General features: G+C 32.5%; 1 protein-coding gene across 5 annotated transcripts in view; it reads left to right on the plus strand.

Annotated features, from left to right (window-relative positions):
- Positions 1–17,390, plus strand: part of LOC145266630 (glutamine--fructose-6-phosphate aminotransferase [isomerizing] 2-like) — a 180,626-nt gene that overhangs the window by 116,897 nt on the left and 46,339 nt on the right. For all 5 annotated transcript variants that reach the window (XR_013864769.1, XM_080122550.1, XM_080122547.1 and 2 more), the window contains one exon: positions 12,691–12,799. Coding sequence is in view for 4 of the 5 variants with exons in the window: in XM_080122550.1 (XP_079978676.1) it covers positions 12,691–12,799 (109 nt within the window). In the remaining variant the exon portion in view is untranslated. The remainder of the gene's footprint in view (positions 1–12,690; positions 12,800–17,390) is intronic.

Raw genomic sequence — 17,390 nt, forward strand, 5'->3', positions numbered from 1 at the left:
CCTCCTTTTGATCCCTTATTACGTCATCCTCAATCATGAAACCTTGTAAAAGTCCGTAACGACACAAAATTGTGAAAATTTACGGAGTCTTGAATACTTAGCATTCGAGAGAGACATTCAATGGGTTACACACATGCAGATTTATTCCATTTGAGGAATGCAGGACTTTCTACCATTGTCTATTGGAATGCATAATTTGACCAGAAATATGTGAGAGAATATCGGTCAAAGGTAATATTAAACAATAGACAATGGGAAATACTAAAAATGCCAGTGTGAAATAATATTTATATAAATCGACACAATAGAATGTGGAGCAGTTGGTCACAGAGGGAGAAAATAAGCTGACACATTCTAAACTACCAAACATCCACACTAACACCACGCGCCTTCACTGATGTCAAAACATTTGTTATATCTGTAAGTCTGAAACTGTTGTCAGTGTGAAATAAAAACAAAATATTATTTTATAGATCATCTGTGTTGTGTTTTACTTGCTGTCACTGTGTACATATCATAAACCACAGTGATTATATAACACATAACCCTAACAGGCAGAGTTACTGATATACCGATAATTTCCGAAAATTCCAAACACCGAGTTAGTGCTAAACCGGTATTTTTCCGACCACATGCGTTGTCATGGAGCTAAAAATAGTTACCCAATCGCTGCTTAGCCTCGATTTAGTGAAACTTGGATGTCGTCAAGTCTAATGTTAACAAATTCCTAATGAACCGCCCCCTTAAGTAAACACTTCATCAAATCTCCTCACTAACGTAATGTGCTTGCAATAACCCTTATCCCTGAGTGGCTTCCGGGCCTTGATAAGTGGTGATCACTGTGTAAAAAAAAAAAAAAAAAAAAAAAAGCCTAACGTTCTGCAAATGGCTTCCTTTGTTTTGGCGGAGTTGTGAGTCGTTTTGTAGACTAAAGTAGCCATGAAGCGAGCAAGTGACAAACCAAGCACTTCAACGAGTAAAAGAGCGAGACCAAGGAGTTTCACGATGCAACAAATGTTGGATAAAGTGACAAATTTTGATTCCGACGAAGACTAATTTGATCAGGCGTATGAATCAAGGAATGCTAGTGGTGATGAATATATCCATGAAGGAGAAAGTGATGATAATTCTGATGATGCAAGTGGGTCTATGCATCAAGGAGGGCTCCACCTATTGGCCAGACTGGCACACAAAGGCTGAATACTGACGGCAAAAAATTACTAATGCGTTTAAATTTTTTTCACAATTTTGCCCAGGAGGCCAGGCACAGGAGCAAATTAGGTTCAGTAGATCAGGTCTGGTAGGGTTACAGAGAAATTGAAATTCAATAAACATTGGTGTCATGCAAGTCTAAAACATTTAAATGGGATGTTATGCCCATTTAAGAACCCTTTAAAATACGCACAAAAAAAAAAAAGTTTTGCATATATATATTATTTGGTTTCTAATAAGGATTGTAAAAATTTTGCAGAAATCGAAATTATCGCAATTTTCACGGAAAGTTTCCACCTCGTTTTTCCACCCTAAATTAAAATATATATAGCCCACATTACTCCCATTTATGCCTAGCAACTGTGGAAATCCTAACATTGCTGGCATTGAATGATGATCAATTAATGTTTCACACTCCCATATTTTTTTATTGTCATCAAAACTGATGAAATCGACATTTTTTAAATCAAATCAGTTGATTTCCTACTCTAGTCTGGAGACCCATCGTGGTGCACTGGGAGGACGCTTAACATGCTTCCCCACGGTGATATAGTTCAGAATATATTGTAGTCTACATTGCACTGTAGAAAACCTACTGTTGATTCTATAAAATTATTTTTATATGTAATGACTTGAGTTGAAGTTTAAAATACAAACGTCAAGTATTATGGTTCAGTTGTGCTCTAAACAGAAATATTCATTTCTAACATCATATCAAATAACCTACTGTTGATTTTATGTCAGGCCTTTTGGCTTGTGCAGTAATAAAACTTCTCAAATGCATTTGTGATGTTAGGCTGTATAAGGTGTTAACGTTGGTTAAAACCGCCTGTTCATTCTTTCATCAGATTATTTTGATTCTTGATATTCATCGAAGAACACTGCAAGGCACATAAAGTACATTTGTGTGAAATTTCACAAAAATCGGCCCAGCCGTTTAGGAGTTCATAAGGAACAAACACACAAACACACATATCAAACAGCATGAATAAATATTTGAAGATATAGAGAACTTGAAGCATAAAATAACATGAAAATAGTTGATATGCCACAAAACAAAACAAACAAACCAAACAAAAACTATCGACACTACAAAAAAAAGTTCACAATCAAACAACATTAACAACATAATAGGTTTATCTAAATTAATATCACTTGTTTGATTCGACTATTGTTCTCATCTTCAGTGTTATTTGTGCAACGTTTCAGTCGGTTAGCCTTTGACCTTCATCAGGCATGCTAGTTGCCATCTTGGAAAAGAATGGAGAAGAGTTACTCGCTTCATAGATGGTTTCATATTCTTGGAGTTGTTTTTGTTTTCTTTTTTGCCATGGTTTGTTAAAAAAAAAAAAAAAGAGTCTCATGACCAAAAACTGCGTATATGAAATTTCATGCAAATATGGAAAACTATAGAAAGGTGAAATTGGTCGCCCTCTAAAGAGTCTAGAAGAACACCGTAAATTCGTGACCGGGGGGGGGGGGTCAAAAGGTCGGGACTAGCTGATCGCATATGGAAAGAAAAAGAAACACATTTCCTTTTATGTAATGAGGTCAAAATAATTGATAGGGATACAAGATGGAGAGTCAGATGACTTGAAGAAGCAGAACATATGCTAAAAAATAAAAATTACTAAGCAAAGATCTCGGCAGTATATGGGAATCTCGAATTATAAATAAAAATAAAAATTGTATAATCCCTCCTTAAAATTTCAATGGTAAAAGGGAGATAATCTTGTCAAACTTTGTTAAAATTACCTCCCCTTATAAACCAAATTACTTTTTTTTTCACACATACGAAACCATGGCAAAAAAAACAAAAACAACTCCAAGAATACGAAACCATCTATGGAACCAGTAACTTTTCTACAAGATGGCGGCTAGCACGCCTGACAAAGGTTAAATTCTACACTGATCGAAACATTGCACGAATGACACTCAAGATGAGAGCAATAGTTCGATCAAAACAAGTCCTCATCTAAAAATTCCAGGATTGAAATACAAATAAATTAGTTTAGAGTTGGTTTTAAGTCATTTACTCAAATTGGACCCTAGAATGATTTGATTAGTAATGTTATCCATTTTTCAAAAATAAGGAGACATAAAAAACATTGGATTTTAAATTATTTTTTAAAATTACCCAAAAAAGAAAAATGTTTTTGTTGTTATATATTTTTTAGTTGACGTAAGTTTGAAAAATATTTTCTGAATTTTAGAGTAACTGAGTCGATAAATTTTTTTTGATTGCTTTAAGGAAATTCAATAATTTAATCGAACGCCAGCCCCCCCTCCTCCCCACACACACTCCATTTTGTTTTTAAAGTTGTTTGTGATTTTATTATTTTCCAAAAAAAAATATATATAATAAGGCTTTTCTTTTGAGGCAAAGATATATTTTTAATCCACAAGCATTTAAGGTGTCTTCAATAAGTTTCCAGATTTTTTTTTTCTTTTTTTTTTTTTTGTACAGGCATTTAAAATTATTATAGACTCTTGAAAATTCAGTACCCTTTTTTATGATTTCAGGTTTAAATTAACAGCTACAGCAGAAATCGGAATACACCCTACTAAAGCTTGATTGTCACAGCTGATGAATTTCAAAAATACAATCTGGACGTGAGGACACTTTAGAAAAACGATATGCAATAAAATCCTGTTTTAAACTCAAAAAAAAAACCACATAAACGTGTGGAATGCTTTAGACTGCTTTTGGACCATCTTGCATGAATTGAGCATCAGTTTTGGAGTGGCATAAGAGATTCAAAGAAATCAGCAAGGATGTGAGAGATGTGGGAGGCGTAAGGAAGTGAGAACACCAAAGTTGATTGGCCAAATAAAGAATTTCATAGATAAGGACCGTTGTGTGTCTATAGAGAAAATTAGTGCACAGTTCGATGTCAGTATGGGAAATGAACACACAATTATTCGCAAGAAACCGAAGATGCGGAAGATTTGTGCAAAGTTTGTTCTAAGGGTGCTCAGAGAAGATCAAAAAGAAAGACGTTGTCATGACAGCAAGATGGGCATCAAGACAGTTCCTGACTTTCCCTAGAGTCGAGACCTTGCTCCCTTGATTTTTGGTTATTCCCTGAGCTCAAAGAAAACTTTAGAGACAATTGAGAAGATGAAAGAGGCTGTGACGAGGGTCATTGCCATGCGCATACATGATTTCCATGGGACATGCCAGAAGTTGTTGAAACGGCATCACAAGTGCATTGCAATCGGAGGAGATTATTCTTAAAGGGACGCTAGGGTTCTGCGTAAAACCTGAGAAAAGAGTTATTTCCCTTGGATGGCAAGAAGGAGTGATCGCCCTTGGATTGAAAAGTCGGCAAAGTTGGCCATGTCATACTCGAGCGACTTTATCATTTCACATACAGTAGTACAAATTATCAAAATCTCTGGTTTGTTTTACAATCCACAGAGATTCGAAAAAGTAGTCCAAATTCAAACACATAACAAATAAATGCTGTCAAAGGCATAAGTTACTCTTCTACCTACCTGGAAAATTTTTTTTAGTGGTTTTACTCACTTAAAAAGATTTAATCACTTTGAAAAACAAATTGTCCAGCGTTTACGTGAGAGCAAGAAAAATGGCTGCGCTTTTGGCTAGCAAAATTCAAAATTTTTTAAATGACTTAAAACTTATACAAATTACTGTTAGAAACCCACCCAATCCATGTTACCGTGACCAATGATATATATTGGGTGGGTTTCTAACAGTAATTTGTAATTTGTATAAGTTTTTAGTTTTAAAGTCATTTTCAACCCTTTGAATTTTACGAGCTAAGGACACGGCTATTTTTCTAACTCGCATGTAAACATTAGATACTTTGTTTTCGAACTGATTAAACGTTTTAAAGTGAGCAAAACCACTAAAATATTTTCCAGATAGGTAGAAGAGTACTTATTGGTACGTGTCTACATTTGGGCCTATAAAAAATTTTTCAAGGGAAATCTTTAAAAATCTTTATAATGTATGTACCTGTCACCGCACGAAGATGTCATATCCCAAAAATTACGTAAATCGATCAAGTAGTTTTTTTTTTATTTTTATTTAAGAAAATCAAATTTTATGAAACACTTTGTCGAAGGATTTGTGCACCATCTTAATTACGAATTATAGGCTGCTGGCGACACCTGTCGGAATTGTAGACTCAACAAGGGCAGACAATCGATTTTCCGCTCTCGAGAAAAATACTTTAAAATTACCCCTATTGAGGTTTTCGGGGGTGCTGAAAACGAAAATAACATTTACAATTCCGGCAAACGAGTAGTTTCCAAGATATGAAGAAATGTTAATTTCAAAAAAAGTGGGGGATCGCTTTTCTATAATAATTTTATGTAAAATGAGCACCTACTTTATGGCCACCTGTTTTGGTGGGGCGTTCGACGTACAATGAGCACAATTTCACGTAAAATGAGCACCCACACGTTGACCTCTCCTCCCAACAAAAATTCTGTTTTTACATTTGGAGGGGGGGGGACGAGACAATCGACTTTGAAAAAAAAAAAAAAAAAATGGCAAAACGCTTTATCTTTTTTTAAGGAGAATGTCAAAAACACTGTTCCGACATGTGTCGTCAGCAGCCTATCATTTGAAATTAAGATTGCACACAGTAATCCTCCGATAAAATGTCATAAAATTTGATTTTCTTTAAAAAAAAAAAATATAAAAAAGAAATTAAAAAATAAAAACTGCTTGATCGATTTACATAACTTGGAATATAACATCTTTGTGAATTGACAGTTATGTCACCTCACAATTTTTAGAAAAAATTTTAAAGATTTTTCTTGAATAAAATTTTTTTATAGTAGACAAGAGCCCATTTATTTGTTATGTATTTGAATTTTGACCAGTTTTTCGAATTTTTGTGGATTGTAAAACAAACCCAAAATCTCTAAACTGTTAGGGTTCCTATTTACAATGCCTCCCCACCCCACGGGACAGAATTAGACACCAGGATCGTTTTTTAACGTGGAGAAAAGGAACAAAAGTAAAAATTGTCTCAGTCGTGAAGGATTTCTCCTCCACTGACAGAGAACAAGAAATTGAGTGCAGCATCTGAAGAACAGATACTACACTTTGATCTTGACCTGAAGGCCATATAAAAAAACAAAACTGTAAGAAAGGAGTTATTTCCCTTGAACAGTAAAAGAAGTGATCGCCCTTGGATTGAGAAGTCGGGGAGTTAGCCATGATGACATATTGAGAAGGGCGTACTTAGCTTCAAATTTGGAGACTTTATCATGTCACATGCAGTCGTTAAAAATTGTAACTTGTTGAATAAATAAATAAATTATTGTATCAGTTTTATGTGGTTATTTCACAGACAACACACATTTTTATAATCTCGGAACAGGAACAGGAAGGAACAGGAACAAGGAACACTGGCCTAGACTCAGTTGGCTTTGTGGCGCTTACTTTTCTTTCTTTTTTTTTAGTTGGGATATTTGCAGAGTGCATAGCACGGGTAGACAAATGCAATTTCATGGCCAAATCGAAAAAAAAAAAAAATTTTTCCTAATAATTCCTCAGAATTTTGAAATTTCAGAATGCGTGATTTTTTTTTTTTTTTTTTTTTTGAGAAAGTTTTTTATTTAATATATATATGAAACTTAAAACATAAAATAGAGCGTTTTTTTTTGTTTTTTGTTTTTTTAAAATAAACATTTGGGATGGGTGGGGCTTCTATATTATAATAACAAAAGAATATTGAATTTCAAGTAAAACTAATGGTACCTACGTAATTGTAGTGTCGCAAATAGTAACACATCCAAAACTTATTACAAACCATGAGGTATAAAAATAATTATTAGTGAAAAAAGAAATTTGTAAAATCACTGTTATGCTTATTAAAAAGAAACAAGTTGGCAGGGGAGATAATTAAGTCCTGGTGCTTAGGTCACACAATGAACGTAATTCAAAATGTCGGATAAAATATTATTCCTCATCTAAACTTTATCGAAAACTGTTTTTCAAGGATTATTATTTTCTATTTCATAGTTTTCCATAATTTTTGGATATGTTACTGTTTGCAACATGACAATTACATAGGTACATTTTTTTTACTTGAAATTCAATATTTCCTTAGTTATTATAAAATAGAAACTCCGATATTTTATTTTTAATAAAGTATGAAAATAAATATTTTTGAAGCACATTTCTGAAATTAAAATAAATATATAAAACCTATAATAACGCAAAATAGACTTTTTTTTTTTTGCTGTCGTTTTTTATACAAAATAGCCATTTTATTTATTTTCAAGAAAACATGAGCATACCTTATTGAAATGCATGTAAAGTTTGGGAAAACTATTTTTTTTTTTTTACACAGTGATCACCACTTATCAAGGCCCGGAAGCCACTCAGGGATAAGGGTTATTGCAAGTACATTACGTTAGTGTGGAGATTTGCATGTGTCATATATTATTATTTAAAAACATGGAAAGAAAAAAAAAAGATCCTTATGCAGAGGAGATACTGGGATAAAATGATTTTATTATTTAGAAAGCCATTCTTAACATGGGGAGGGAGGGTGATTTTTTTTTAAACTACAGTAGAACCCTGAAATACGGCATTAAAAATTAGTAACAAAATACAGTACAGTATATAATAAACATGTATATAATCAAATAACATTATAAATAACACCGTAAGGCGAGGACAAACACCATAACCGGGGGGGGGGAATTGTATTCTACATTGTAGCCTGAAAAAACTGTATCCTAGTGCCATCGTATCCTGGAGTTCTACTGTATTTTGTAATTTTAACGATTTAATAAACAAAGGATGCAATAGTACTTGGACTTCACTTAAAAATACTAAAAAATATTTTTTCTTCTTCTCTGAAGAAGAAAAGAAACGAGAATTTGTGTTACAAGTTTCTTATATCTATTTAAAAAAAAAAAACAAACAAACTTTCTCAACATCAAAAAAAAATAAGCATTCAAAAATTTCAGAATTCTGAAACCTTTTTGATTTTCAATTTGGTCCTGAAATTGCATTTGTCTGCCCCTGCTATGCACTCTCCCCATGTCCCAACTGAAAACCAAAAAAATTGTATCGATGCACGAATACCGGCTTTGGTGCCAAAGGAAAAAAAAAATCTGCTTTTTGTGATTTTATATATCATTGTGAAGACTGGCGAACATTAGTTATTATATATAATGTTGTGGATGGGGGGGGGTGAAGTAGTGTGCGTGTGTGTATGGTATGAAGTAGTGTGTGTGAAGTAGTGTGTGTGTATGGTGTGAAGTAGTGTGTGTGTGTGTGTGGTGTGAAGTAGTGTGTGTGTGATGCATGTGTGTGTGAAGTAGTGTGTGGGAAGTAGTGTGTGTGTGTGTGAGGTAGTGTATGTGTGTGTATGGTGTGAAGTAGTGTGTGTGGTGTGATATGGTGTGTAATTATGCGTGTGTGTGGTATGATATTGTGTGTGTGTGTGTGTGTGTGTGGTGTGTGATATGGTGTGTGTTTGTGTGTGTGTGTGTGTGTGTGTGTCTGGTTGTGTGTGATATGGTGTATCTGTGTGTATGTGTGTGTGTGGTGTGATATGGTGTATGTGTAGTTGTGTGTGTGTGTGTGTGTGTGAGTGTGATAACAACTGAGGTGTAACAAAGCAGTTATGAATGCGAGTGAATGAGTTTGAGAGAGAGGAGGAGGAGGAGGAGGAAGGGGAGGGGGAAAATTCATAAAATGTTTTGGCAAAAAGTGTTTCAATTCTCACTTGCAAAAGTTTGAAAATGTTAAAAGAAAAAAGTACAGAATAAACACAAGACTGAGATAAGGATAATTTATTTATTGAATTATATTAAATTAAACAAATAATAAAGAAAAGTTCATGCAAAACTATAAAGTTTTTTTTAAGAAACAAACGGCCCTCATTAAGATAATCGTATTCAAATTAAAGGGGGGGAAGTTTCTTTACTTGTTGAATTGACGACTTTGTATTCAGAAAGAGAAAGACTAAGTTGTTTTTGTTTTTTGCATTCAGCCTGACAATTAAGGTGTCTGCTGATTGGTCAATGAGAATCGCCTTAACCAATCAGACACGGCTTTGTGAATAGGAGGGGTGGGCAAGAAAATAATCATTTTGTGTGGGGGGGGGGGAGTAAAGAGAAATAAACACTCCCTTTTTTTTTAATCTGCCATATCCCTTGAAGAAACTTTTAACAAGATCTTAAGAAACCCCAGGGTTCAATGGCACCCTGGTTGAGAAACTGTTATATAAGCTCTAACTTGCTTTGAACTATTCATTCTTCAGATTACCCTGTATGGCACAAGGCTAATTTTTTTTTAATCTATTCAATACTAATTTTTTGATGAAACTATATTTTTTGTATTTTTTTTTTGTGTTGGAAAAAAAAAATTTTCCTGGTGTTGGTGAGCAAAAATAATTGCTTGTTGTGATTTTTTGTGAATTAACTTAAAAACTCATAAACGATTGAACCCTGCCTTTAAAAATGTTTTGGGAAGTTTGTTTTGTTTTTTTATTTTTATTTATTTATTTATTTATTTATTTATTTACACTAACGCTTTTTTGTTGAACTAACAGGATTGAATTCAACTTTATTTGTCATCCTCATTAAAAATGTTTCGGGAAGTTTGTTTTTTTTAATTTTTTATATGCGTCAATAAACTATTATTTTTAAAGATTATTTTTTATATTTATTTAAGATGTTTGTTTTTTATTTATTTTTGTAGAAATATAAGATACTTAGTGGTCATTATATAGATAGGTTGGGGTTGGGGTTGGTGAGTGAATTCCACCATTTTTATAATTTTTGGTGAAATCTGAAAAAAAAACAGTTGTTCATAATAAAATAAATATCCATTAAAAAACATCTTATTTTTAAATTATAAATTTTTTAATTATAAATTGTTTAATTATAAATTTTTTAATTATAATTTTTTTAATTATAAATTTTTAAATTAGAAATTTTTTAATTAGAAATTTTTTAATTAAGAAAAGCTCATCTATTTTTTATCACAATTTTATTTTTAAGTCATAAACTTTCTTTTAAAATCACAATTTTTTTAAGTCACAATTTTTTTAAGTATCAATTTTTAAATCATCAATTTTAAAATCATCAATTTTTAAATCATCAAACTTAAAAAATATATAAAATCATCATTTAAAAATTTTCGAAAACGAAAAATATTGGCAATAGAAACACCACATTTGTGATTGCATATTTTTTATCAAACCAATCAAATTAATAAAAAAACAAATTTGAAAAAAAAATAATTTAAAATAGCTAAAATAGAAACCTTTTTTTTTTTTGGAAAGCGGCACAAATTTTTAAAATTAAAAATTATTGACAAATTTATTTTGCCTATTTTAAAACTTATGAATTTGATAAACAATATTTAATTAAAAAAAAATAAAATATATAATTTAATAAATGTATAAAAATATAAAATTTAATATACAACTATAAAAAGTAGGAAGCATTTTTTTTTTTTTTTTGCTTTTTGCATAAAAGTCGAATTCAAAAAAAAAACTTTAAAAAAGTTAAATTGGAAGCCACATTATTTTGGATCCACAGGTTTGCAAAACTATGGGAATTTTTTTGCCTACTTCAAAATTAAATATAATTTAATAGTAAATCCACTGTTTGAAAAGCACTCGATATTAAGAATTTAAAATTTAACGGTTGAAAGACCAGACAAGTGCAAAATTGATTTTTATAAACATTTCTATTGAGTAAAATAAAATTGAAATTTTTTTCAAATTTTTTAATAAAATATTCTTCTTTCTTAAATTCGTAATATCAATTAATTTCAAATAATTATTGATTAGCGGTTGATTATAATATTTTAATTTGCCCAGATTTTGTATATATTACTAGCATGAGTACCTGGCGTTGCCCGGCTGTGAGGTGTATGCTGAGCAAAAAACAAAACAAAAACGGCGGTCAATTTTTTTAAATTTGACCCCTATTATGACCTCTTAACATTTATTGTTTAGGGCTCTAATCAAGTTATTAAGTTAGATCCATGTCGAAGGAACCTATATCTAAAATTTCAAGTGGTTAGATCCAAAATTGTCAGAGAAGTTTAATAGAGTTCTCAAAGGTCAAATCGTTGAACTTTGACCCCTTAACAGCCAAATTTCTGGCTGAAAATAGATCACATAGATTTTCCCAAATCTCAGTAACCTGTATATCAAATTTTGAGTCTGTAGACTTAAAATTGATAGAGTTATTTCGTAGGGAAATGTACACAGACACACACGCAGACACGTTCACTTTTATAGATATATAGATAGACTAGCATTTCAGCCTGGCGTTGCCCGGGGTTTTGGAGGTGTATGTTGAGCAAAAAAAAAAAAAAAGCGGTCAATTTTTTTTCAATTTGACCCCTATTATGACCCCTTAATATTTATTGTTTTGGGCTCAAATTAAGTTATTAAGTTAGATCCATGTTCAAGGGATCTATATATAAAATTTCAAGTGTTTAGACCCAAAATTGTCGGAGGAGTTTGGTAGAGTTCTCAAAGGTCAAATCGTTGAACTTTGACCCCTTAATCGCCAAATTTCTGGCTGAAAATAGATCACATAGATTTTCCCAAATCTCAGTAACCTGTATATCAAATTTTGAGTCTGTAGACTAAAAATTGACAGAGTTATTGCGTAGGGAAATGTACACACACACACACACACACAGCCATACAGACACGTTCACTTTTATATATAGATAGATAGATTATGGAGTCATGATTTCAAAAGTAAAAATAAGTATTTAGATGCCATCAGCTAGAATCGAAACCGAAACTCTAGCATTCAAAGCTGGTGACGTTAATGTGACACGCTTATGAACTGATTAAAAATGAAAAATAAACTTAAATGAGTGTATAAAATGTTTAACGTTTTTTTTTTTTTTTTGACCCCTTAAAAAACAATTTTAACCTGCTAAAGACCCCCCCCCCACCTCCATAAAAAAAAAAATGGCCCATAAAAAATCCAATCATTTGAGGTCCTTAGCACCGCTCTGTGACTTTTGGTTTCGGAGGAGATAGAGTTTGAAAATATGGAGACAGACAGACAGACATATAGCCGTTTATATATTAGATTCATGCATTTGACCAGCATTAACACTGTTATCGGACATTTATACATCATTCAATCTCAATTTCCAACCTCTGGGGACGTGCCAGGTGTTATCTCCACCATGACATGTAAGAAGAAGAAAAAATTTAAAAAACTGTCTGCATTTCCTGAAGAAGAATATTTTATTATTCAAGATTTTGAAAAAAAAATTTCAATTTTATTTTGATGAATACAAATGTTTATTAAAATCAATTTTGCACTCGTCAGGTCTTTTGGCCGTTAAATCTTAAATTCTTAATATAATTTAATAAATATATAACGACATCAAAAACTATGAGAGTATAAAAATACAAAGTCTCATCACGTACATTTTGGGGGTACATCAAATTTGTTTTTAATTTTCTATAAATCCTCATTTCTGTCTTTCAGATCACAGGGGATACATTGAACCCCTTCAACGACAATCGGATGCCCTCACAGAATTTCATCCAACCGGACCCGATAACAAAGTCGAATATTTCTTTGCTTCTGATGCCAGGTAAGGAAAAGTCAATTTTGTGTCTCTCTTTCTGTTTTTTTGTTTTGTTTTGTTTTCTTTAATTTTTGATTCAAACTAGCCAATTATCATTTGTAATTGTTGTACCATGTTATTGCCAAGATGTAAAAATTTCCAGGAATGTATCTGGGGGCGCATTTAATCCACTCTCAGTTTTCATTAAAACGTGTCTCTGTCCTGAGATTAGCAGTTGTACAAAAAGTGTTGTTTTTTTTTTGTTTTTTTATTCAATTTTCACCCCAAACAAATCACAGTGCGACTTTGAAGCAATTATCGGGGACATAAGTTGGAGGTATACTATGAAGGGAGATGAGCAGCAAGATGTCTGTTCACATTACACTTGAACTTCTGCATGTCAGTACAGTTGGGAAAACAGAAGTCTAGAAGTTCTGGGGGAAGAAACTATTGGAGTAGAATGCCTTCTTACACTTAGGGATCTCTACTGTGAAGGGGTGGGATTTAGCTGCTTGTCGGGTTGGTCGGGGTATTTATGTCGAGAGAGTATGAGTACTTGTAGTTTGTCAGATCATTCACTATTAAAATACTTGTAAAACAGGCGGAGGGATGCCACATTTCGTCGATGGGACAGAGGCTGAAGCTTAGATGACACACACACCATATTATTGTATTAATGTATTTTGCTAGTTTTTTTAATATTATTGTTACAAGCAGGACCTGTGGAAATTCCACAGCGGACTCTTTCATCTATATCTATATATATAAAAGTGAAAATGTATGTGTGTATGTGTGTTCGCTTTTTGTGTATGTCTTCAAAAGGCTTTTTTCCAACGGATTCTCGAAGCCATCGCTCATTTTTAAAACTTTTTATATCACGTCTAAATGATAATATCTATGACTTAACAACGGTGGTCGCCTCTCTATTTAATTTGACCAATTTTGAAACGTTAATTATTCGACATTTTCGGATCTGCACGTGTTGCATTCGTTTTTCGGTATAAAATAAAAAGCGAAACTCGATTCGAAATACTGGCCCACGGCCAGTGGTCTCTAGAAAGCTATGTAACGTTTGGTCAATGTCGGCTTCGTCATATCAGACGGTTGCTTTCATTTCGAGACAAGACACTCCCCCAATAAACAGGGAGCTGTTTTTTTCCAAAGTTAGTTAAAAACAAACAAACCGGTTTATTGACCTCATTAAAAACTGTCCCGCAGAAAATGTTAACTGCTAAATAGCTATTGCGTACCATCGCCGCATGTGCATTAAGCTTTTTCGTATAAAAAAATAGACTCGCGTTAAATAAAACACTGTCCCACACTAAAAGTCAATAACTCGTCAAAAACGGACACCTGTTTTTTTGTTTTTTTTCACACTTTACTATTTTCCAACTGCGCGTCAAGGCTTCGTTTTTTTTTAACAACCAACGATTTTTCTTTTTATTTACCCAAAACCACACACACTTCCAAACACCCAGGCAACGTCGGGTACCCCTCGCTAGTATATATATAAAAGCGAAAATGTGTGTGTGTGTGTGTGTGTGTGTGTGTGTGTATGTGTGTGTGTGTGTGTGTGTGTCTACACATTTTTGTGTATGTCTGCCAAAGGCTTTTTTCGCCGGGCTTCTCGGTCGGCTCATGCCTTCTTAAAACTTTTTATATGCTGTCTAGATGATAATCTGTACGACTTAACAGCGGGGGTCATGTGTGTATTTAATTTGCCTGACTTTTAAACGCTATTTTTTCCAGATTTTTAGATCGTCGTGTGTTTCTTTCGCTATTCGGTATAAAAAAGCGAAACTGTATTTGAATTGGCTGGGTGGTCTCCAGAAAGTGATGTAAACGTTTGCTCAATATCGGCTTTTCACCGTCATATCAGACAATTGCTTTCATTTGAACAACACTCCCCTAATAAATGGGGGGGGGAGCTGCTTTTCCTCCCCAAAGTTGGGTTTTCACCTCATTAAAAATTTCCCCGCAGAAAATGTTAACTGCTGAATAGCCATTGCTTACGTCGTCATAAATCTTAACTCTGCAACTTCTATTTGACCTCATTAAGCGGGCTCCTGTCAATTCTACTTAAATAAATTCAAACATCTTTCACTTACTCTTTCTTGCTGGCCGAGCAGTTAACGTCTCACGTTTTTTTTCCAACTTCACCTCGGGGCTTCGGGTTCGATCTTAACTACCTACCAAAACTTTTTTTTTTGATTTAAGAGCACACACACCTCCAAACACCCGGGCAATGCTGGGTACCCCCGCTAGTCTATAATATAAATCTCACCTGTCTGTTTAAATGTATGTATGTGTGTATGTATGTATGTATGTATGTCTGCCTAAAACTTTCAACAGAGGCGACAGATTTTCACGAGATCGAATTGTTTTGAAGCTCGACCCTTCGGATGACAAATATCGAAAAATTAGCTAAAAACATTAATTCCTTCATCTTCAACTGGGCACTTCTACAGGGAGGGGTCGCTTTCTTTCGCCAATATTTTCAAAAGTTATCCACTCTTTTCGATTGACTAGCCCTAATTTAAACATTTTACGGTTTGGCAATGGACGCAATAGCAAAGACATCATGTTTTTTTTTTTTTTTACATTCTTTTCCAAAATCCGAAAATTGGAAGAGAAACTGCAAATACCTTATAGTTTGCTTATGGCATAATGTAAGCAAACTATAAGGTATTTGCAGCTTCTCTTCCAATTTTCAAATTTTTAATCATGTCAAAACGAATTTTATTTCCTTTTGATGGATTGATTGTTGCCATTTCTTCTGATGAGTTAAGGGCAAAATAGATTCATTGATTGATATAATAATTATGTGAATAGTTTTGTGCTACGAAACAGATACTCTCAAGAATTGTGAATGCCAACTGAATTAAAGGAATAAATTGTAAGATGGTCAACATCATGAAATTTGGAATATAGACTTTTGTCCTTTATTCATTAAATGCTCTGTAATTACATTGAGCTTCTTAAATAAGGATTGGTATATATAAAAAGGAATAAAGAATATATTAAGAATTCATTATAAAATGTTAGAAATTGAATTTTTTAAAAAAATTCTTAATGCTGCAATATTTTAAGTTATAAATTTATTATATTTTTTACTAGAATATCTTCTTTTCTTTTCCAGTTTTTACAACTAGTCCTTTACTTTTGCATGTTTAAGCTTAACCATATTACTTTTCATGCTTGCATTTTTCTATTGTAATCCATCCAGGCTTCCAATAAATTCACTTGCTCTTTGTTTAATTTTAGTCTTATTTTTTTGCCCCCATAAACACGTATGTAATAACCACGTACGGCACTCGTCTGCTTTCAATAAAATCCCCCCAATTATCTCCCTTTCATGCTTTCATTCTCTCTGTTTCATTTGTTACTTCTCTTTTTGTGACAGCAGTGAATTGTTAGCAACAGTAGTCACTGAAGCAACGTGGTTGTTATGGAAACCAGTCATAAAAAACGTCGCTCACCTCCTTACATTTTTTTACAATTTTGACCACCAGAAAATTCATCATAACTTTTGTTTTACTGAACGAAAATTGAAAAATGTTTTTCACGATATAGCTAAGAAAATGATCTATAAACTGTAATAATTTTTTGAAATTTGGTCGAAAAATGAGTGAGCAGTGAAGCGTTAAAGCAGTTCTAAATTACTAAAAGTGACACTTAACCATAAATTCAAACAATATATATATATATATATATATATATATATATATATATATATATATATCTGTAGAAATATATTTTCTTATAATATATATCAATCCTTATTTAAGAAGCTCAATGTAATTACAGAGCAATATAGAGAATAAATGACAAAAAGTTATATTCCAAAATTTATGGTGTTGACCATCTTATAATTTATTCCTTTAATTCAGTTGACTCATACAATTCTTGACAGTATCTTACTGCAAAATCAATCACTTAATTATTATATCAATCAGTGAATCTATTATACCCTTAACTCATAAGAAGAAATAGCATATATATATATATATATATATATATATATATATATATATATAAAATAAAATAAAATAAAAATAAAACAAAAATTACAATTAAATTTACCAAAATGATCCAAGATGTAAAACTAAAGTATATTATAAATATTAAAGAATTAATATTTATGAAGTAATCTCAACCAGATGTAAAAGCTCGATAAAACCAAATAGGAGATAGAGCTTATAATACGAGCAAACAGTTAATAAAACATGTTAAAAACAGTTTGAAAAAGAGTTAAAAACATATTTAATCTGAAAAGGAAACACTTGATAAGTGGATAGTCCTTAATCCGCGGAGTTTCGAAGAAATACTTTCCTTCTCATCAGAGGGTAGGAATTAGCAAAATGCGAGATCGGATTTTGCATACAAAAGTATTTGATGAAACAACAAGTAAGTCAAAGATCTTACTTGATAACAAAAAAGTGAAGCAGAGGGAATATGGGGAAGAAAAAGGTGATTACATTTGAATGGATTAATCTGGTGGAAGATAAATAATCCAATGACGGTAAAATCCAAATATATAACTTCAAGAAAGTTAATTGAATTTCCATTTGCACAAGTAAAATCCAATGAAATCCTATGATTGGAAGATGGTCCAAGA

The sequence above is a fragment of the Euprymna scolopes genome, chromosome 41, assembly GCF_053919585.1.
Source record: "Euprymna scolopes isolate OS-2025 chromosome 41, ASM5391958v1, whole genome shotgun sequence".
Classification (NCBI taxonomy): Eukaryota; Metazoa; Mollusca; class Cephalopoda; order Sepiida; family Sepiolidae; genus Euprymna; species Euprymna scolopes.